This window comes from Scyliorhinus canicula, chromosome 18, assembly GCF_902713615.1.
Source record: "Scyliorhinus canicula chromosome 18, sScyCan1.1, whole genome shotgun sequence".
Taxonomy (NCBI): Eukaryota; Metazoa; Chordata; class Chondrichthyes; order Carcharhiniformes; family Scyliorhinidae; genus Scyliorhinus; species Scyliorhinus canicula.
The window spans coordinates 14,399,853-14,422,814 of record NC_052163.1 but is presented as its reverse complement, the minus strand read 5'-3'; the positions used below and the strand labels follow the sequence as shown (position 1 = coordinate 14,422,814).

The window sequence follows — 22,962 nt, the reverse complement described above, 5'->3', positions numbered from 1 at the left end:
ATGAATGTCTTGTGTCTGCTGTGACCACAAGGTGGAGTATTTACAATATTTTACCTCAGTAGGGATTGGAATCAGGCACATCTGTGTACACAGTTCCAACAAAACAATCTCAAAGCAGTTTTAGTTTAGTCATGCAAAACATTGGGTCCTTATTGTGCAGCAGCACCCAAATACAGTCTGTTATAGCGGCAGTCTATTGCCCAAGGACTGCATAAATGATCGTATTTTTCAGATGGTGGGGGTCTCGCTTTCCACCATTCGATGAACCTACCGACTCCAGAGTGTCCCACAGCAGCGTCATGCTCGAGTGAGCGGCTGCAGACGGGACTTCCTCCCCTAACTTGGATTGAAGTCCTGCATTAGAGCTCTTCAGTCCCTGTCGCAACAAGTTTGCAGTGAATAGAACAAATACAGGAGGATGCCTGAGACTTTAGTCCAGGCATCAAAGGCCCAGGGATGGCATGAAGGGGTGGTCAGGGTTTCAGAGAAGAGGCCTGAGGGTGGAGTGACCAGACCTTAAAAGGGCGGAGGGGGTGTCCGACTTCACAAGGGGCTTCCCGCCCTCAAACTAATTCTGTTTAATTTCAGCCTTCCCACACGTGAGTTCAATCCACCCACCAGCCAGAAAATTGAGGCCGTGCGGGAAATGACCCTTAAGTGGCCAATTGAGCAAGGACGGGCTTCCTGACCATGGGCTTGCCCACCAGAGTGTAAAATTACTGTGTGGTTGGGGCTGACAGGAACACGGAGGGGAACCCATCCCTTCAACTTCACGCAGCCCCCCCTCAGTGGAGGAGTGTAAAGTTCTGGCCATTATTTTAATTTTATGGAACATTTTACAGCTGTATTTTAAAGAATGCAGAAGGACTGACAGCTTCTAAGAGATGCGAAGTGTGAGATTGATGGTCTGAAAGTGTGTATGTGTGAATGGGTCACACTTTAAATTCAAATAGAGACCTGCTCACTCCATTTCGAACATATATTTCTAACTTTAGCTGCCTTGCTGATAGTCTGCAAATCAAGGCAATGATAAAAATACTTGCGGGTGACAGCTCTTAATCCCACGTTTACCCATATCCACGTTTACCCATATCCACGTTTACCCATATCCACGTTTATCCACGTTTACCCATATCCACGTTTACCCATATCCACGTTTACCCATATCCACGTTTACCCACGTTTACCCATTCTCGTCCAGGGGCATACAGCGGCCCTGTTAGCTTGCCCTGCCAGTACCAGAAAATGTTATACAATAAGTCAATTAAACAGGATCGTGGACAAGCTAACAGAATTGGACAGCATGTTGTTATTTCTCTGTGCTTCCTTAGATATGACAAGGGAGGAGTATATGCGAGTGATTCAGGAAAGAAGATGATGAAAAGTATGAGGCGCGATTCCACGGTCATGAAACCAAATCCGCGTGCGGGTGTGTTTGGTGGGGTGTTTCTCGGCGGCTGCAGCGCTGAGATTCTCCCCGCTGTTAACCGCCGTTTGCCATGTGGAGTTTCTCCTTGCCGAGGCCGCACTTTAGTTGATTTCCTGCACTGGCGGGTTGAACTCACCAGCAGGATCGGCTCCTTGCAGATTGGGACTGTAGCCATCCGGGATGGCCACTTCCAACTAGGTACAGAGAAACTCGCAAAGCCTAGCGGGTACAATGGACAAGCCAAGACTCAGGCAGGCTCAGAGCCTGAAATGCATATTTGTCAGCAAGAAGCCCAGAAGGTATCGAATCTCCGTCCAATTAGCATTTTAATGGGGCCGATTAGCATTTGATGGCCCATCTCCCCCAACACAAAGGACTAGTACTCGAGCAACCGGGTCAATCACAGACATTTCGGCGCCACTCCCTGTCCAAGGGAAACGCAAACAACGGGGGTCAATGACCATTTGGGACATGCCCAGTCACGCTCTCTCTTGGCCTTGGTCACGGCCATCTCCAAGTGCAGCAACACCAGAAGCAAGTCCAAGTTCAACGCTGGCTACCAGACGGATGAGCCTAGCTGAGCAGCAGTTACCCCTTCAAACCTGAGAGATCCAGAATTGAACAGCGCCCGCTGTTTTCTGACCTAAACCGGGTGTCCGAAGTGAAGTACAGGTTGTCCTAGTCGATAGTTGTAGTTAACTAGTAGTGTTTGTGTTGCATGACTAATTGTGTGTAAATAAAGTACCCTTGACCTTGAACTAACTAACTGGTGTTTGGCTCTTTGATCAATAGTCGGTTGAAACTTGTGGTGGTATCATTTGATACCTGGCGACTCTAAGCCTTAAGACATAGATAACACAGAAAGAAGGGCAAACTTACTGATTGCCATAATGAGAACAGAGCCACAGAAAAGACAAAGTAAAAGAAACGCACAACAGGACCCCGCTTTCAGAGACTGCCCTCATCTCTACACCCACTCCTTTCAGGTTTCCCACCCCCCCCCCGCCTCAATACGCAGGGTCCCTGGACCTGACCCGTGGCAGTGCTGCTCTGGCAATGCCATTGGCACTCTGGCACTGACAGGGTGATGCTGCCAGGGTGCCTAGGTGACACTCGGGTTTACTGTGCCAGGGGTGCCACCCTGCCCTCTCCCTGACCACCTGGCGGGTCTGTAATGGCCTCCTATTACCCCGCCCCCTCGTTCGTCACGCCTGGTCCATGGCTCGTTCGCCAGGCGGAGTCAGTCGGGCGACTCGCGATCGGCTCTGCACGGAGCCTGATTTGGGGCTCTAGTGGGATTTACCCGCGAAGCGCGGCACAAGGCGGCGGCTGAATCACGCCCATAATTATCTGGCAATGAATGAACCGTGTTTAAAAAAGATCTATATACAAGCATCAGTATTGAACAAAAACATTATGATTAATATTCTGTTCCTTGGAAAGGAAATAATTCATTTCAAAGATTCAGATGGAAGCAGAGCAAGCCAAGTCGCTGTTATTACTGCGACTGCACGTATCAATATTGTTGATCAGATATCATGAAAATTGTGTTTTATTTCTGCAAGATCAGTAGCATCGACATTTACAACTGGTGCTGATATCACAATAACATGAAACATTTACTTTGGTTTTTCATTGCTATACTTGTGAATCTTTTAAATCTGCAGTTTCATCTTAGCCAGCAGCAGATGGCACCACATGTAGAAATGTTGAACAATTCATATATTTTCAGTCTTTGTTTTTCCTAACCCGTCTCCATGAAAACTATTCGTTCCAATTTCAGTCACTGCTTCAGATGCATTAATTCCAAAATAGACACTGATCTCTATTTGTAAATGTTACAGTTAAGTTATTATGCATCTTTCTTCCTATTTCATGCCAACCAGTGATAAAGTGCAGAGCAGATTCTAAGCAAGCTCTTGTTAAATATTTCAATCACTCCTCCGGCAAGGTATTTGGAGCTTTCGTTTTAATTACAGTAAATGAGTAGCTGGGAAACAGAAAAGATGGCAACATGTTGGAAGAGGAAAGACAAACTGTGAAGATTTGGTTGAGGCTTTCACACCCAGACCTGATGACCTGATCTTTCCCTGTACGGAAACGCGATGACCTGCTGTATATTTTCAGCCTTTTCTACTTTTATTTCAGATTTCAAACATTTGTTGTTCCGCTTTTTAGCCCTTTAGATTTTAAAGATTATATAAAACCACAAGAAAAAGAGCAGTTTTTCTTTTTATGCGGTGGCATGTCTACGGTGACATGTACACAGTGACATGTACACGGTGATGTGTACACGGTGACGTGTACACGGTGACGTGTACACGGTGACGTGTACACGGTGACGTGTATACGGTGTCAAAGGTTGCCAGCATCCTGCGGGGCATTGAAACTCCAGATTGAGGTGCCATACCTAAACCAGCCAGAATGCATCATACCCGTCCTAGCATTCTGGACACAGGAGAGCGTGCAGTTATCTTCTCGTACAGTGTTGTTGCTCAGTACTGAAAAGAGAATTACTTTTTAAAGGGGGAAATAATAAAACAAGAATGTTTTGAAAGCTGCAAGTAACCTTAAGGTACTAACTCTGCTGGCCACCATCTGCTGCATACAGGTGATCGTGTTTTCAATATTTTCATATTTTAAACCTGTCTCTGGAAGACTAATAAGATAACCTGTGTGTTGTGAGATAAAATACAGCAGGAATGGCATTGGGTCGTAAACTCAGGACTCAGTTGATATGTCCGTTTTTTTCAAAAATGTGCTCAGGTTGTCTATGAGGAATGCCAGATGGTTTGTCTGAACGCTCCTTATATCCCAGGATTTCTGGCATTTCGGGAGACACCTTTCCTGGAAGAAGCTGTGAGAAGGCTACAGGACAAGGACCCCAGTCTTCTCCCTCAGGTAAAAAATATCAGAGCAGCCTTACAATTGTGGGAATGGCCCAGGTCATCTGATGCTGTCCATTATTTAATCTACCTGTTTGCTATTTTACCGTTGCACCTTCCAATGCGAGGTCCAGCAGTGCTGTTGGGGAAAACAGTCGGAAGACAAATTTACAAGCATAATTCCAGAGCAACCACGCTCCTTTTTCTCATCATGAACTGGATTCATGCACCTTATGGTCTTAAATGAAGACAGACCTTAAGACCATTGACTTGGATTGACCAACACTGCTCAAATTCCCCTCACTGAGTGCAAATAGCCCTCACAGGGGCTGTTTAGCACAGGGCTAAATTGCTGGCTTTGAAAGCAGACCTGGGCAGGCCAGCAGCACAGGGGCTGTGAAAAGCCCCTAGTCGCCACATTCCGGCGCCTGTTCGGGGAGGCTGTTACGGGAATCGAACCGTGCTGCTGGCCTGCCTTGGTCTGCTTTAAAAGCCAGCGATTTAGCCCTGTGCTAAACAGCCCTCTATCATGTCATTTTTAAGATGACTGGTCCGTTCAATGCTTTGTAAGGTAGTAAGCACCGTCAAGTCAGAATTTTAAAAACAAAAATTGAATTTATTTCACTTTAGTGCCCATAAGTCCTTAAACATTTGGAATTACCACTAAACCTTTTCTTAATTTAGATTCAAAATGCTAATTATGAAGTTATTCAGTAATTTTTCTCTCTCAATTTCATGCAGCTATTGATTCTAAATTATTCTTCCAAAAATAAAAATCACAAATGACAGCTTGCTTAATAGTTTGGCATTAAGTTTGGAGAATTCCTCGAACATGTTCAAGCTCACAGAAGCGTGTGGCATCTTTGCAATCTGTATTTCAGCATCATGGATTTTTTCAGTGTCCTCTGTCAATGGCAATAGTTCTAATGTAATTCGGGGTGGCATTCTCCTAACCAGCCAGTGGTAGGTTTGGTGGCAGGCGGGCACCATGAATCTGGCGAGAGCCAAAGCACCGGGATCTCACCAGCGTAAAATTCATTGCTATTCTCCCAGTGGTTGGTTCGTAATGAGTCGCTCTTCCCGCTGGCAGGTGGCGCAAACGCCATTTGCAGCTCATGAATGCTCACTAAACAGCTGCCCGGCGGCATCTCGATAGTCCTTTCAATCCTGCATGATGTCAGCGGGAAATTACGTCGGCGTCAAACCCGATTGCTCATGAGTGGCGTGCACATGGCAGTCTTCAGTTCACCAGAGACGTCGGGGTGAGTGCAACAACTTTCTGCCTGGGCACAGTGCTGCTCCTGATGCACTGTTCACCACTCTGCCGGGGCCGATCGTTCCCTTCCCTCCATCTCCATGCCGAGCTGGTGTTCATGGATAGCACCGCACTGCTGGACCCATGGACTCTCCTGTGTTTCCAAGTCTGATCAGTACTGCCCCTGGGGTTGGGGAATACAGGGGACTCATTCCCCTTGGTGCCACGCACAGTGTCTATCTGGACAGCAGTGTGCTGCAGGACTCGTGCAACCACGGCAACAAAGGTTTGAAGTTCGACTGGGGGTGGGGTGCAGTGTGAGGGGGGGGAGGTGAGCCCTAACAGACAACGGGTGGGCAATGTGAGAGGAGAACTGTGCAAAAGTGGGAGGGGGGGGGAGGACGGGTGAAGGCTCACGATGGCACGCAGAAAGGCAAGGAGGTGGATGGAGCAGATGAACAATGTATGTTAGAGGGACAATCGAGGGGGGAAAGGAGGAAAGGAATCTGGGCCCCAAAGCTGCGTGGAAAGCTCACAGACAAGTGGATCATTTACTGGAAGGGGATGCAAGCTCCAGATGTGGTGGATAGAGGTCCAGGAGGGGCATAGGCACCTCGCAGGTGATTGGGAGGGGGGGGGGGTTTGAATCGATGAACAGTCTTCCTCAGAGGCTGCTAGCTTTTTTCCTCCGGTTTGCTGGCATCCTGCACGGTCTGGTAAAGGTGGGTGGGCGTGGAGAGAGTGACATGAGTGTGCTAGACTGGTGTTTAAAGAAGACGCCGGGACCTTCAAACCCATCAGCTGCCGGCGCACCAGGAGAGTCGGAGGGAAACTCGCCTGTGCATAATTAACGCCCTTCCAAGCGCAGAATGCGGTGCAGGATCCCATTATTCTGGTCGGGGGGGCAGGAACCACCCACCACGCACTTAGTCTCAAACTGGAAGAACTCCGTCCTCCTGTGCAACAAGGATGCACACAGTAAGTGCTCTGAGTCCTCATGGATAAAAGACTTTAGTGTGTCAACTTAGATTGTAAATAGACTTGGAGTCAACCTGATAAACCAAAATCCTTTATAATGAACAAAACTGTTACTTGCGAGCAAAATGAAAAGTAGGGTGCTCTTTCCAGGGGCCGGTACGGACTTGATGGGCCGAATTTCCTCCTCCTGCACTGTAACATCTATGATCTATGACAACTTGTCCCGTGAATCTCTGATAAGATCAACATTTACCATTGGGAAAGGTTGGTAGAAAATAATGGAGAGTGAATCCAAAGACAGTAATGGAATTGAAGTGTTCACGCAATGTGATAAAATATAGGGAGAAAGCTTGAGTAGTTGATGAATGAAACCTAAAATTAGATTAGTGCCTTAAAGTCACCAAGAGCAATTTTTATTATTTATAACAAATGAGCATGATAGAACATACAGTGTAGAAGGAGGCTATTTGGCCCATCGAGTCTGCACCAATCCACTTAAGCCCTCACTTCCACCCTATCCCCGTAGCCAATAACCCCTCGTAACCTTTTTGGTCACTAAGGGTAATTTATCATGGCCAATCCACCTAACCTGCACGTCTTTGGATTGCGTGAGGAAACCGGAGCACCCAGAGGAAACCCATGCAGACACGGGGAGAACGTACAGACTCCGCACAGACAGTGACCCAGTGGGGAATCGAACCTGGGATCCTGGCGCTGTGAAGCCACAGTGCTATCCACTTGTACTGCCTAAATGATAGTGACTTTTTGGGTTGAAATTCACTTTCTTGGTGATGTGGGGTGGTCCAGCAGTCTATTTGTTTGGTGTGAATGTTTTATGATGCTGTTTGAAAATGAAAATAATGATATGTATCAGAAGACTATAATTGATAGTGTGACGTAGGGCTGACGGTGTACTGAACCCTATGAGAAGACCTGCTGTACTACCACATTATTTTTCATAGTATGTATCGCAGGTAAAATCATCATTATCACATATATTTCAATACAGCGTTGCAAGGCATGAAGATTTCATGTGAGCAAATGATAACAAAAATCATCGGAATTTTAAAAGAAAAATAAATTGATCCAAAGGGAGTAATGAACTGTTTAAAAAGAGCTTAAATGTGCAACATAAATTCTAGTTAAACTTATTGAAGCTCACCAGGTTTGAAGTCTGCAGGCTTATAGCTTGCAGATTTTTTTATGGCTGTTAATATAACATTGCAGCAGTCCAATGTCAATCTATTTAATTAACATTATTTATTAATATTTAGGTTATTTTTGCAGATGGAAATGGAATCTTGCACCACCGAGGTAAGCAGCCCCACCTTTTGTGAATATGTGTTAGCTATTTGCACATCATTTATATTGTGGCGCCACCTGTAAATCCATCCATCTGAGCATTAACCTTACGGCGCTAATGATTCGACCATTATGCAGATTTTAAACAAATTTCATCACTGAAATTTTCCTCGCACTGACAGTGGGCTTCTCTCAAAAGTGAACATGTTGGTGCCTGTGTGAGTGTCATATTCACATATCTGTAAGATATGAGGTGTTATCCTATTAATTTAAAAACAAATAATAATATCCTCTGCCAAGCTTGCCAATATGTTTCCATTATCCTCTGCATGCTGGAACTCATCAATCTGTTTGTGCCTTTAATCAGTCCCTATTTCAGAACAGTCATTAGTAGTTCTCCCATGATCTTGTTCACTGATACCCCAGAGCTGGAAGCCCAGTTCGTGTTGTTTTGAGCGGTTTTCCTTGTATATCCCAGAATTTTCACTTGTGCTTTGGAGCATTTGGCCTTAAGTCAGATCTGGAATCATAGAATCCCTACAGTGCAGAAGGAGGCCATTTGGTCCATCGGGTCTGCACCGACCCTCTGAAAGAGCACCCTACCATGGCCCAGTCCCCCACGCTATCCCCGAGACCCAGTAACCCCCGCCTAACGTTTTGGACACTAAGGGACAATTTAGCATGGCCATACCAGCTATAACCAGCACATCTTTGGGCTGTGGGAGGAAACCGGAGCATCCGGAGGAAATCCGCGCAGTCACGGGGAGAACGTACAAACAATGACCCAAGGCTGGAATGGAACCCGGGTCCCTGGGCTGTGAGGCAGCAATGCTAACCACTGTGCTACCCCTAGACAATCTAGTGTTTCCTTGAATGATTCTGAGCCCAGGAAATGGGGTAGGGAGGGGCGGAATTGATACATTGAATTGGCAGGTTGCATGTTAGTAGTTATTGTTCCACCTGTTTTAAGGAGTTACATGAGAGACCTGTGGAGTTAAAAATGACAGTGTTGTTCGCTGCCCGCTCACATTGGAGACGGGTGCGAATTGGGGCTTGAAATTAGACGTATTGTCACTTATAAAGATGTGCAATGACGCGGAGGAGAAACTATCAATTACGTTTTCGGGAATGGGGGGTGAGGTTTTTGTTAGAATGTGATTGAAGAGAAATTTAAAGGATTTTCACAAGTGTGATGAACAGCAAAGCAAAACAAAAAAACAATCAGCAACACAAAAAACGTTGAGCATGAGGAAAATCGCGAACCATTGAAAGAAGAAAGGTGCTCACCAGTCGGCACGAGCGAAAACCTTATTACAAAAGATTAAGCTCAGTAATTTAAAACAGTTTAATTGAACGCGTGGCAAATTTACTGTTACTACCTATAAGTAGACCCTCAGGAGGGATTCTGTTTATGGCAGCCCATTTTGCACCCTTAAAATAGATGTGAGGGCTTTGGATCTTACATTGCAATCTGTCACACCCAATCTGGACCACGAGTGCACAAACCCAGGCACTTATTTAGTTCAGAACGCCCACCTGCCTGAAACAGGTTTTAGGCTCCTTGATTGTGCAAATTAGGCTCCTGGAATGTTGTAAGACCACAAATATAAAATTATGGCGCAAGGGATGCAGAATTGGGCAGCACTTGTTTCCTCAGCTGTAGCAGGCCTTGAGCAACCTAACCAATTTACTGAATTAAAAATAAAACATTATTCACTGGACCCTCGCTTTTTCAACTGGAATGTTGAGCCAAGTGAGATGTGTGCGTTTTCCCAATAGACACTCCGGTTACACTTCTAATGCGTTAAGAAGGTGTTACTTGCCCGTAATAAAGTAATAGCACTCCTTGTCTTTATCGTCACAACAGCATCAACACAACTGTTTCCGATGAAATCTCAAACTATTGACATCTGAAAAATGTGTGTGAACATAACGGGAATTAATTCACTTTGAGCCTGATTCTTTTTAAAAACTCGCAAAGTAGCATTTGTTGTTTTGCCGTTTGTACATTTTACACGTCGGCCAAAATTTTCTCGCACCTGCTATGATGGACAGGGGTATAGGTGAGCCAGCATAACAGTGGTGGAATGCGTCAGGATGGGTGCCTGACATGTTATAACCACTGTGTAGGTTTCCCAGGGGCAACTGGGTTGCACAGCGACCATGCTCATTGGCAGCAAGCAGGCAATTGAGCTGGTTAAAGAGCTTTCGGAAACTTTCGGAGTTTCCAGATTGTTTTGGGGGCAGAAGTGAAGAACGGAGCTTTGGAGCCTCACTGCTGGGATGTGGGAGCTCAGCGGTAGCCATTGGCAGCCATTACAAACAGCAATGTTGTGGTACAGGGAGGGTGTGGGAGGTGACGAGCTTGAGGTTGGGCAAACCTGGAAGACACCTCGGAGGTGTAGAAATTCACGGGTCTCTTTGAGGTGCATCTTATGTATGCACAGGAAGGGAGGCATAAAGAGTGAGCACTGCAAATTGCAATGGGTTTCATCTCCTCTAGCAGCTACCATTTCACTATGACCATTCTTGTTTAGCCTCCATTTAGTCTCCTTTGCTGGTGGCACAATGGTCAGCACCGGTGCCTCACAGGGACCCGGGTTTGGTTCCGACATTGGGTGACTATCTGTGTGGAGTTTGCACCTTCCCCAGTGTCCGAGTGGGTTTCCTCCGGGTGATCGTAGAATCACTACAGTGCAGAAGGAGGCCATTCGGCCCATCAGCACCGCACCGACCCTTGGAAAGAGAGCCCTCACCGGTCCAATCCCCCACCCTATCCCTGTAACCCCAGCATAGCCAATCCACCTGACCTGCACACTTTTGGACTCTGGTGCTGTGAGGCATCAGTGATGACTACTGTGCTGCCTGGTGCACCAGTTTCCTTCGTGGTTTGACCATGCTAGATTGCCCTTTAGTATTCAAATATGTGCTGGTTAAGTGAGGTTACTGTGGTAGGGCGGGGGAGTGGGCCTAGGTAAGGTACTCTTTCAGAGGGTTGGTGCAGAACCGCTGAGGGTCTATGGATTCTATGGATTCTATGGATAAGAGTTCTGCCACCCTTCAAATATGGTGCCTGCTCCCTGTTATTGGCCAGCTCCCACACTTGTCACCCATTAATTAGAAGATCCAATTAAATGCACTTTCTTCTTCCGCCATGCGACCACTCTGTCCTCATTGCATTCCTCACTGCTGATCAAATTCCACCCTATCAGATTTTTATTGTACAATAAGAATTTGGCATCCGCATGTTGTTTTTGTATATTTTTATGGATTTTCTGAAATACCTTGAGGTTCTCCAAAAGTTATTCTTTGTAAGTACTTAAAATAAGACTTAAAATGAAGAGTGCAGGAGCAACACCAAATGAGGTGTCAACCTGGTGAAGCTACAGCACAGGAGGACTCCTTGTGTGCCAAACAGCATAAAGCAACAAGTGATAGAGCTAAGCGATTCCACAGAGAATGCATCAGACCTAAGCTCTGCAGTCCTGCCACACCCAGCCGTGAGTGATAGTGGACAATGAAACAACTCATTGGAGGAGGAGACTCCGCAAATATCCCTGCCCTCAATGATGGGGGAGCCCAGCACATCTGTATAAAGGAAAAAGCTGGTATTTGCATCAAATTTCAGCCAGAAGTGTCGAGTGGGGTGATCCATCTCGATCTTCAGAGATCCCCAATATCACAGATGTCAGTCTCCAGCCAATGTGGTTCATTCCAGATGATATCTGGATGATATCCAGGATGAATGCGTGGCTCGAGAGATGGTGCAAGAAGGAGGGATTCAAATTCCTGGGGCATTGGGACCGGTTCTGGGGGAGGTGGGACCAGTACAAACCGGACGGTCTGCACTTGGGCAGGACTGGAACCGATGTCCTAGGGGGGGTGTTTTCTAGAGCTGTTGGGGCGGGTTTAAACTAATGTGGCAGGGGGATGGGAACCAATGCTGGAAGTTGGAAGGTAGTAAAACAGGGACGGAAACAAAAGGAAGTAAGGGGAAAAGTGCAAGGCAGAGAAGACATAGTCAGAAATCCATAAGGGCGACAGTACAAGGTACAGTGACTGAGGGGAGCACAGTAATAACAAAAGGAATAAAACTGGAGATGTTAAGATTCAAAACAGAGGTAAAAAAACCAACATAAGTGTACTTTACCTGAATCCTCGTAGTATTCGGAATAAAGTAAATGAGTTGGTGGCACAAATCATCGTAAATGACTATGATTTAGTGGCCATTACTGAAACATGGTTAAAGGATGGTCACGACTGGGAGTTAAATATCCGAGGGTATCAAACTATTCGGAAGGACAGAGTGGATGGTAAGGCAGGTGGTGTTGCTCTGTTATTTAAGGATGACATCCGGCCAATAGTAAGGGATGACATCGGTGCTATGGAGGATAAGGTTGAATCCATTTGGGTGGAAATCAGGAATAGTAAGGCGAAAAAGTCACTGATAGGAGTAGTCTATCGGCCACCAAATAGTAACGAGATGGTGGGGCAGGCAATAAACAAAGAAATAACTGATGCATGTAGAAATGGTACAGCAGTTATCATGGGGGATTTTAATTTACATGTCGATTGGTTTAACCAGGTCGGTCAAGGCAACCGTGAGGAGGAGTTTATAGAATGTATCCGCGATAGTTTCCTAGAACAGTATGTAATGGAACCTATGAGGGAACAAGCGGTCCTAGATCTTGTCCTGTGTAATGAGACAGGATTGATTCATGATCTCATAGTTAGGGATCCTCTCGCAAGGAGCGATCACAATATGGTGGAATTTAAAATACAGATGGAGGGTGAGAAAGTAAAATCAAATACTAGTGTTTTGTGTTTAAACAAAGGAGATTACAAGGGGATGAGAGAAGAACTAGCTAAGGTAGACTGGGAGCTAAGACTTTATGGTGGAACAGTTGAGGAACAGTGGAGAACCTTCCAAGCGATTTTTCACAGTGCTCAGCAAAGGTTTATACCAACAAAAAGGAAGGACGGAAGAAAGAGGAAAAATCGACCGTGGATATCTAAGGAAATAAGGGAGAGTATCAAATTGAAGGAAAAAGCATATAAAGTGGCAAAGATTGCTGGGAGATTAGAGGACTGGGAAATCTTTAGGGGGCAACAGAAAGCTACTAAAAAAGCCATAAAGAAGAGTAAGATAGAGTATGAGAGTAAACTTGCTCAGAATATAAAAACAGACAGTAAAAGTTTTTACAAATATATAAGACAAAAAAGAGTGGCTAAGGTAAATATTGGTCCTTTAGAGGATGAGAAGGGAGTTTTAATAATGGGAAATGAGGAAATGGCTGAGGAACTGAACAGGTTTTTTGGGTCGGTCTTCACAGTGGAAGACACAAATAACATGCCAGCGACTGATAGAAATGAGGCTATGACAGGTGAGGACCTTGAGAGGATTGTTATCACTAAGGAGGGAGTGATGGGCAAGCTAATGGGGCTAAAGGTAGACAAGTCTCCTGGCATGATGGAATGCATCCCAGAGTGCTAAAAGAGATGGCTAGGGAAATTGCAGATGCACTAGTGATAATTTACCGAAATTCACTAGACTGGGGTGGTCCCGGTGGATTGGAAATTAGCAAACGTGACGCCACTGTTTTAAAAAGGAGGTAGGCAGAAAGCAGGAAATTATAGGCCAGTGAGTTTAACTTCGGTAATAGGGAAGATGCTGGAATCTATCATCAAGGAAGAAATTGCGAGGCATCTGGATAGAAATTGTCCCATTGGGCAGACGCAGCATGGGTTCGTAAAAGGCAGGTCATGCCTAACTAATTTAGTGGAATTTTTTGAGGACATTACCAGTGCAGTAGATAACGGGGAGCCGATGGATGTGGTATATCTGGATTTCCAGAAAGCCTTTGACAAGGTGCCACACAAAAGGTTGCTGCATAAGATAAAGATGCATGGCATTAAGGGTAAAGTAGTAGCATGGATAGAGGATTGGTTAATTAATAGAAAGCAAAGAGTTGGGATAAATGGGTGTTTCTCTGGTTGGCAATCAGTAGCTAGTGGTGTCCCTCAGGGATCCGTGTTGGGCCCACAATTGTTAACAATTTACATTGATGATTTGGAGTTGGGGACCAAGGGCAATGTGTCCAAGTTTGCAGATGACACTAAGATGAGTGGTAAAGCGAAAAGTGCAGAGGATACTGGAAGTCTGCAGAGGGATTTGGATAGGTTAAGTGAATGGGCTCGGGTCTGGCAGATGGAATACAATGTTGACAAATGTGAGGTTATCCATTTTGGTAGGAATAACAGCAAACGGGATTATTATTTAAACGATAAAATATTAAAGCATGCCGCTGTTCAGAGAGACTTGGGTGTGCTAGTGCATGAGTCACAGAAGGTTGGTTTACAAGTGCAACAGGTGATTAAGAAGGCAAATGGAATTTTGTCCTTCATTGCTAGAGGGATGGAGTTTAAGACTAGGGAGGTTATGTTGCAATTGTATAAGGTGTTAGTGCGGCCACACCTGGAGTATTGTGTTCAGTTTTGGTCTCCTTACTTGAGAAAGGACGTACTGGCACTGGAGGGTGTGCAGAGGAGATTCACTAGGTTAATCCCAGAGCTGAAGGGGTTGGATTATGAGGAGAGGTTGAGTAGACTGGGACTGTACTCGTTGGAATTTAGAAGGATGAGGGGGGATCTTATAGAAACATTTAAAATTATGAAGGGAATAGATAGGATAGATGCGGGCAGGTTGTTTCCACTGGCGGGTGACAGCAGAACTAGGGGGCATAGCCTCAAAATAAGGGGAAGTAGATTTAGGACTGAGTTTAGGAGGAACTTCTTCACCCAAAGGGTTGTGAATCTATGGAATTCCATGCCCAGTGAAGCAGTTGAGGCTCCTTCATTTCATGTTTTTAAGGTAAAGATAGATAGTTTTTTGAAGAATAAAGGGATTAAGGGTTATGGTGTTCGGGCCGGAAAGTGGAGCTGAGTCCACAAAAGATCAGCCATGATCTAATTGAATGGCGGAGCAGGCTCGAGGGGCCAGATGGCCCACTCCTGCTCCTAGTTCTTATGTTCTTATATATCAAGAAACGGTTGAAGGCACTGGATACTGCAAAGTTAATGGGCCCTGACAATATTTCCTGACCATAGTACTGAAGAATTGTACTCCAGAACTTGCTGCACCCCTAGCCAAGCTGTTCCAGTATTCTACAACACTGGCATCTACCTTGCAATGTGAAAAATTGCCCAGATGTGTCCTGTACACAAACAGGACAAATCCAACCCATCTAATCAGTCTACTCCATTCTGAACAAAGTGAGGAAGGAGTCATCAACAGTGCAATCAAGTGGCACTTGCTCAGCAATAACCTGCTCACGGAAGCTCTGTTTGGCTTCCGCCTGGGTCACCTCAGCCCCTGACCTCATTACAGCCTTGGTTGAAACATGGACAAAAGAGCTGAATGCCAGAGGTGAGGTGAGAGTGGCTGCCCTTGATATAAAGGCAGCATTTGGCCGAGTGTGGCATCAAGGGCCCCCAGCAAAACTGGGGTCAATGAGAATCAGGGGGAAATCTCTCTGTTGGTTGGAGTCATACCTGGCACAAAGAAAGATGATTGTGGCGGTTGGAGGTCAATCATCTCAGCTTCAGGACATTACTGCAGGAGTTCCGCAGGGTAATGTGCCCTAGGCCCAACTATCTTAACTGCTTCATCAATGACCTCCCTTCCATCATAAGATCAGAAGTGGGGATGTTTGCGGATGACTGCACAGTGTTCAGCACCATTCACGACTTCTCAGATAATGAAGCAGTCCATGTCCAAATGCAGCAAAATCTAGACAATATCCAGGCTTAGGCTGACGAGTTACGTTCACGCCACACAAGTGCCAGGCAGTGACCATCTCCTACAAGAAAGGATCTAACCATCGTCCCTTGGCATTCAATGGCATTACCATCGCTGAATCCCCCTCCGTCAACATCCTGGGGGTTATCATTGATCAGAATTTGAACTGGTCTAGCCATATTAATACTGTGGCTACCAGAGCAGGTCAAAGACTTGGAATCTTAAGGCAAGTAACTCTCCTCCTGAACCCCCAAAGCTTGCCCACTATCTACAAGGCACAAGTCAGGAGTGTAATGGAATACTTGCCTGGATAAGGGCAACTCCAACACTCCAGAGGCTCAACACCATCCTGGACAAAGCAGCCCACTTGATTGCTACCCCTTCCACAAACATTCAATCCCTCCACCACCGACAAACAGGGCAGTCATGTTACCATCTACGAGATGCACTGCAAGAACTCACCAAGGTTCCTTAGGCAGTACCTTTGAAACCAGCGACCTCTACCATCTAGACGGACAAGAGCAGCATATACCTGAGAACCTCACCACCTGGAGGTTCCCCTCCAAGTCACTCACCACCCTGACTTGGAAATATATCACCTGTCGCTGGCTCAAAATCCTGGAACTCCCTCCCTATCAGCACTGTGGGTGTACCTACACCTCCGGGACTGCAGCAATTTCGAAGGCAACTCGCCACCACCTTCTGATTGGCAACTGGGGATGGGCAATAAATGCCGGCCCAACCAGGAACACCCACATCCTGTAAATGAATTTTTAGAAAGCATACAGGCTTCTTCTTATTCCTCACACAGCAATCTCTGCTAAAACATGTCGGATGAAGCTAAATGTTTCCTCTTTTAAAGAGGAGGCAGAAATTGTGGCGCATTCTTATCTCCTTGTACCTCAATAAAACATTGGCAGAGTACCAGGAGATGATTACCAATCTGCTGTTGTCATCACAGAATAATGTATGTGAGAAAGAGGCTTAATAGAAGGGGAAAATCATTTCAAAATGGGACTGTGAACAAGAAACTCAACCTGAATGTTTGGGGAAGCTTACTTTATTCTGCAAAATTCGGCACAGTAGCACAGTGGGTAGCACATTTGCTTAACAGCTCCAGGGTCCCAGGTTCGATTCCCGGCATGGGTCACAGACTCTGTGTGGAGTCTGCACGTTCTCTCTGTGGCTGCGTGCGTTTCCTCCGGGTGCTCCGGTTTCCTCCCACAAGTCCCAAAAGACGTGCTGTTGGATAATTTGGACATTGTAAATTCTGCCTGTGTACTCGAACAGGTGGCGGAATGTGGCGACTAGGGGGCTTTTCACAATTACTTCATTGAGTGTTAACGTATGCCTACTTGTGGCAATAAAGATTATTATTTCAAAAAACATGTAAGGGAGACTTTTTCTACCAGTCCAAGCGTTTCTGCTTAAAGGAGAAGGAAAGCCTAGTGACAATGGTTTTTGTTTGGAAAAGTTTTTTTCAAATATTTAATATTTTTTAAAATGTAAGTTTTGTATCTCCGCCTTTGCCGAGCTGTTCTGACGACATTCCCTCTGAAACCATGATTTCAGTTCAGTTAGGTGGATTGGCCATGCTAAATTGCCCGTAGTGTTCTAAAAAGTAAGGTTAAGGGGGGGGTTGTTGGGTTACCGGTATAGGGTGGATACGTGGGTTTGAGTAGGGTGATCATTGCTCGGCATAACATCGAGGGCCGAAGGGCCTGTTCTGTGCTGTACTGTTCTATGTTAAGGAGCCACTGTTCCTGGGAAACCACTATTTTGAATGGTTGAACTCGACAGAACTGATAAAATTGATCTGTTTTTAAAATATCAAAGATCATTTTTATTTGGAATCACTAGCTTTTGGAGCGTAGCTCCTTCATCAGGTGAGAGAACCTTCTTTCTCTACGCTTTTATTAAATACACTTGACTTGCCCTGGTTCCTTCAAAGATTTATGCAAGTTTAGGTCTCAGTTCCTATGCTTTTAAAATTCTTTACATAGTTTCTTCCGATTCCTTCTACCAAAATGCATCAATTCACACCTCTCAGCATCAACAAATTACAAATGTATTAAAAGTCAGGCCAGTGAAGTCATGTCATGATAGGTCTTGACAGAAAGGATCAGGTGGCCCCCAGGGGGTGAACAGTCAGAGCAAATGGAAGGTGAATCAACTTGGGGTTTGTGTGTGTAAATTGAGTCGCTGTGGCCCAAAACATATGGCAGGAAGTTGAGTCATTGTGGCCTTTTGCTCGCGGCCAAACTATCATTCTCATGAGAAACAGAGAATAAATTCTGACTCTTACAATTATAGGTTGGCACAGAAGGAAAATCCTAGGGGTGTGGTTTCTCTTTTCGAAGAACCTCTCATTTTATATATTGCAAAAAAAAAATCCTTCAAGAAAGGTCTATGATAGGGCAGCACGGTGGCGCAGTGGTTAGCATTGCGGCCTCACGGCGCCGAGGTCCCAGGTTCGATCCTTGCTCTGGGTAACTGTCCATGTGGAGTTTGCACATTCTCTCTGTGTTTGCGTGGGTTTAGTCTCCACAGCACAAAGATGTGCAGGGTAGGTGGATTGGCAACGCTAAATTGCCCCTTAATTGGAAAAAAATTGGGTTTTTTAGAGAAATACAGCACAGAACAGGCCCTTCGGCCCACGATGTTGCGCCGAACTTTTGTTCTAGGTTAATCATAGAATTTTGGACAATTTTTCATGGCCAATCCACCCAACCTGCACATCTTTGGACTGTGGTAGGAAACCGGAGTACCCGGAGGAAACCTACGCAGTCACGGGGAGGATGTGCAGACTCCACACAGACAGTGACCCAAGTCGAAATCGAACTTGGGACCCTGGAGCTGTGAAGCAATTGTGCTATCCACAATGCTACCGTGCTGCCCTTAAGAAGTTAACCTACACTCCCTTATTCTACTCTAATCCAAATACCTATCCAATAGCCGCTTGAAGGTCCATAAATTTTCCGACTCAACTACTACCACAGGCAGTGCATTCCATGCCCCCACTACTCTCTGGGTAAAGAACCTACCTCTGACATCCCCTCTATATCTTCCACCATTTATCTTAAATTTATGTCCCCTTGTAATGGTGTGTTCCACCCGGGGAAAAAGTCTCTGACTGTCTACTCTATCTATTCCCCTGATCATCTTATAAACCTCTATCAAGTCGCCCCTCATCCTTCTCCGTTCTAATGAGAAAAGGCCTAGCACCCTCAACCTTTCCTCGTATGACCTACTCTCCATTCCAGGCAACATCCTGGTAAATCTCCTTTGCACCTTTTCCAAAGCTTCCACATCCTTCCTAAAATGAGGTGACCAGAACTGCACACAGTACTCCAAATGTGGCCTGACCAAGGTTTTGTACAGCTGCATCATCACCTCACGGCTCTTAAATTCAATCCCTCTGCTAATGAACGCTAGCACACCATAGGCCTTCTTCACAGCTCTATCCACTTGAGTGGCAACTTTCAAAGAACTATGAACATAGACCCCAAGATCTCTCTGCTCCTCCACATTGCCAAGAACCCTACCGTTAACCCTGTATTCCGCATTCAGATTTGTCCTTCCAAAATGGACAACCTCACACTTGTCAGGGCTAAACTCCATCTGCCACTTCTCAGCCCAGCTCTGCATTCTATCTATGTCTCTTTGAAGCCGACAACAGCCCTCCTCACTATCCACAACTCCACCAATCTTCGTATCATCTGCAAATTTACTGACCCACCCTTCAACTCCCTCATCCAAGTCATTAATGAAAATCACAAACAGCAGAGGACCCAGAACTGATCCCTGCGGTACGCCACTGATAACTGGGCTCCAGGCTGAATATTTGCCATCCACCACAACTCTCTGTCTTCTATCGGTTAGCCAGTTTGTTATCCAACTGGCCAAATTTCCCACTATCCCATGCCTCCTTACTTTCTGCATAAGCCTACCATGGGGAACCTTATCAAATGCCTTACTAAAATCCATGCACACTACATCCACTGCTTTACCTTCATCCACATGCTTGGTCACCTCCTCAAAGAATTCAATAAGACTTGTAAGGCAAGACCTACCCCTCACAAATCCGTGCTGACTATCCCTAATCAAGCAATGCCTTTCCAGATGCTCAGAAATCCTATCCCTCAGTACCCTTTCCATTACTTTGCCTACCACCGAAGTAAGACTAATTGGCCTGTAATTCCCAGGGTTATCCCTATTCCCTTTTTTGAACAGGGGCACGACATTCGCCACTCTCCAATCCTCTGGTACCACCCCTGTTGACAGCGAGGACGAAAAGATCATTGCCAACGGCTCTGCAATTTCATTTCTTGCTTCCCATAGAATCCTTGGATATATCCCGTCAGGCCCGGGGGACTTGTCTATCCTCAAGTTTTTCAAAACGCGCAACACATCTTCCTTCCTGACAAGTATCTCCTCAAGCTTATCAGTCTGCTTCACGCTGTCCTCTCCAACAATATGGCCCCTCTCGTTTGTAAATACTGAAGAAAAATACTTGTTCAAGACCTCTCCTATCTCTTCAGACTCAATACACAATCTCCCGCTACTGTCCTTAATCGGACCTACCCTCGCTCTAGTCATTCTCTTATTTCTCACATATGTGTAAAAGGCCTTGGGGGTTTTCCTTGATCCTACCCGCCAAAGATTTTTCATGCCCTCTCTTAGCTCTCCTAATCCCTTTCTTCAGTTCCCTCCTGGCTATCTTGTATCCCTCCAGCGCCCTGTCTGAACCTTGTTTCTTCAGCCTTATATAAGTCTCCTTCTTCCTCTTAACAAGACATTCAACCTCTCTTGTCAACCATGGTTCCCTCACTCGACCATCTCTTCCCTGCCTGACAGGGACATACATATCAAAGACACGCAGTACCTGTTCCTTGAACAAGTTCCACATTTCACTTGTGTCCTTCCCTGACAGCCTATGTTCCCAACTTCTGCACTTCAATTCTTGTCTGACAGCATTGTATTTACCCTTCCCCCAATTATAAACGTTGCCCTGTTGCTCGCACCTATCCCTCTCCATTACTAAAGTGAAAGTCACAGAATTGTGGTCACTACCTCCAAAATGCTCCCCCACTAACAAATCTATCACCTGCCCTGATTCATTACCAAGTACTAAATCCAATATGGCCTCCCCTCTGGTCGGACAATCTACATACTGTGTTAGAAAAGCTTCCTGGACACACTGCACAAACACTACCCCATCCAAACTATTTGATCTAAAGAGTTTCCACTCAATGTTTGGGAAGTTGAAATCGCCCATGACTACTACCCTGTGACTTCTGCACCTTTCCAAAATCTGTTTCCCAATCTGTTCCTCCACATCTCTGCTGCTATTGGGGGGCCTATAGAAAACTCCCAACAAGGTGACTGCTCCTTTCCTCTAAATTTCTCTAAATTTATTTTTAAAAAGTTAGTATTCAGTTCCTCACAGACAGTGCTCTACATGTGTATTTATTACTGCTTTCGTGATTTTATTTTGGGGGGGTGTCAACAGAATTCGGTGTGGCCTGCCACTTGGGTGTCCTCACAGATTTGCCATGTATTGGGGTTGCGAAGAACCTGCTGCATGTGGATGGTCTGGAAGAAAAGGATCTGCTAAAGGAAAAGGTATGAAAGAATCATGTACCTCTGAGTTTAGCTGCACTGGAATATCACATATCACTGAAGTTAGATACCCTAAAACCAGGAATTTCAATCTGAATTCAATCTGACTCCAGCATTTGTTACAGTCACAAAAGCAATTGCAGAAGGAAGTACTTCCTTATAAAGGGTGACAGCATTAATAACCATGCGGTATGATAAATTTAAAATCTGAAAGCAGGATTTAAGCACAAACATTAATAATATAATCATATTGCAGTTCTGCAGTTTATCCTGTGAATATAATGAATGAGGAAATCTAACGTTCTTTATACCAGCCCTGTGGCCTGCAAACTCCACAAATACATGTCATATGTCCCCACAAAATTGATTCAAATTACTCCACTGCAGGGGCTTACTCTGCTGTTTCCTCACTCCCCATTCTAAATACCTTGTTTCAAAATTTAGCATTGGTTGCTGTACAAAGATAAAGCTTGTTCTTGTAGCGGCTGTAAGTGTGTCATCGCCAGTATCTTATCTCCAGATGGAACTCATAAGTAAATAGAAACATATGTTTTAAGTTTTCCTATTTGAATCACAGAACCAGAAGAATTATATTAGCTGCTAATATCAGATTTATTTTGAATGGTGTGGTTGGATGTTGCAGCAGATTTACACAGTAACCTTTTACGCGCTGGTTCGGAGTTGAGATCCAGTCCAGGTTAATGAGCTGAGTTGCCGATCTCAGCAAGTTGCTGTTAATTTGAGCAGTTTCAGATGGCAGGCTCGCTCAAAATGACGGTGGGCCACAATGGCAATTGAACTTTCCGCTGAAGTAGGTTGGGACCGTGCATCGCTCATGACCTCAGCATGTTTCAAACCATGACACAGCCAGTGATTCACTTTTATGTGTAATGTAGGGGAACAAAACGGCCAATTTACACCCAAGTTGCACAAACAGGAGTGAGATAAATCACCAGATTGTTTGTCTTAATGTATTGATTGGCCAGGACACCAGAACAACTCCCCTTGCTGCGCTTTGAATGGACTAATTTATATCCAGCAAGTAGGACAAAAGAGGTCTTGCTTTATCATCTCAACCAAAAGGCAGTGTCCCCGGAGATGCTGCACATCCTCGGTACTGAAGTGACACAAGAGTATGTGCTCAAATCTCAGGGGCCTGAATCCACAATGGTCTTTCCGTTCAGAGATGGAAATGTTACCACCAAGCCAGTTTGGCTTTTTAAAATTTACTACCGGGATGTGAACATCACTGGCAAGGCCAACATTTATTGCCCATCCCGAGCTGCAGTGGAGAAGCCAGAGGTGAGCCACATTCTTGAACAGCTGCAGTCCAGCTGGTATAGGGCAGGGGTTCCCGAATTGGGTCCCATGGGACTCCTGCTGGAGTCCCGCAGTCGGTCTGGCCAGGGCCCGTGAGGAGTCGAGGCCAGGTCCAGTGGAATCCAAGAAGAGCCGGGCTCGAGTGGGGCCGAGTCTGGGGGAAGCCGAGAGGAACCGGGGAGTCCCTGTGAAATAGGAGGGGTGGCTGAGGGAGGTGGGGGTGGGTAGTTGAGGGCAGACTTTGAAGAGTCCTGACCTGATCTTGTAGCCACTGTACACTGGTCCAGTTAAGTTTATGACCTTTGCAAATATGGACGATGGTAGGGGATTCAGCAATGGTAATGAAACTTCCGAAGACTGCAGGGTGAAGTTT

At 45.5% G+C, this 22,962-nt stretch overlaps 1 protein-coding gene across 9 annotated transcripts in view; it reads left to right on the top strand.

The window, feature by feature from the left end:
• LOC119953034 (endonuclease V-like) overlaps positions 1 to 22,962 on the top strand; it is a 110,571-nt gene that overhangs the window by 5,378 nt on the left and 82,231 nt on the right. For 8 of the 9 annotated variants that reach the window (XR_005457943.1, XR_005457942.1, XM_038776819.1 and 5 more), the window contains 3 exons: positions 4,196 to 4,330; positions 7,822 to 7,861; positions 21,160 to 21,272. Coding sequence is in view for 7 of the 9 variants with exons in the window: in XM_038776819.1 (XP_038632747.1) it covers positions 4,196 to 4,330; positions 7,822 to 7,861; positions 21,160 to 21,272 (288 nt within the window). In the remaining 2 variants the exon portion in view is untranslated. The remainder of the gene's footprint in view (positions 1 to 4,195; positions 4,331 to 7,821; positions 7,862 to 21,159; positions 21,273 to 22,962) is intronic. The other variant, XM_038776815.1, reaches the window with a different exon arrangement.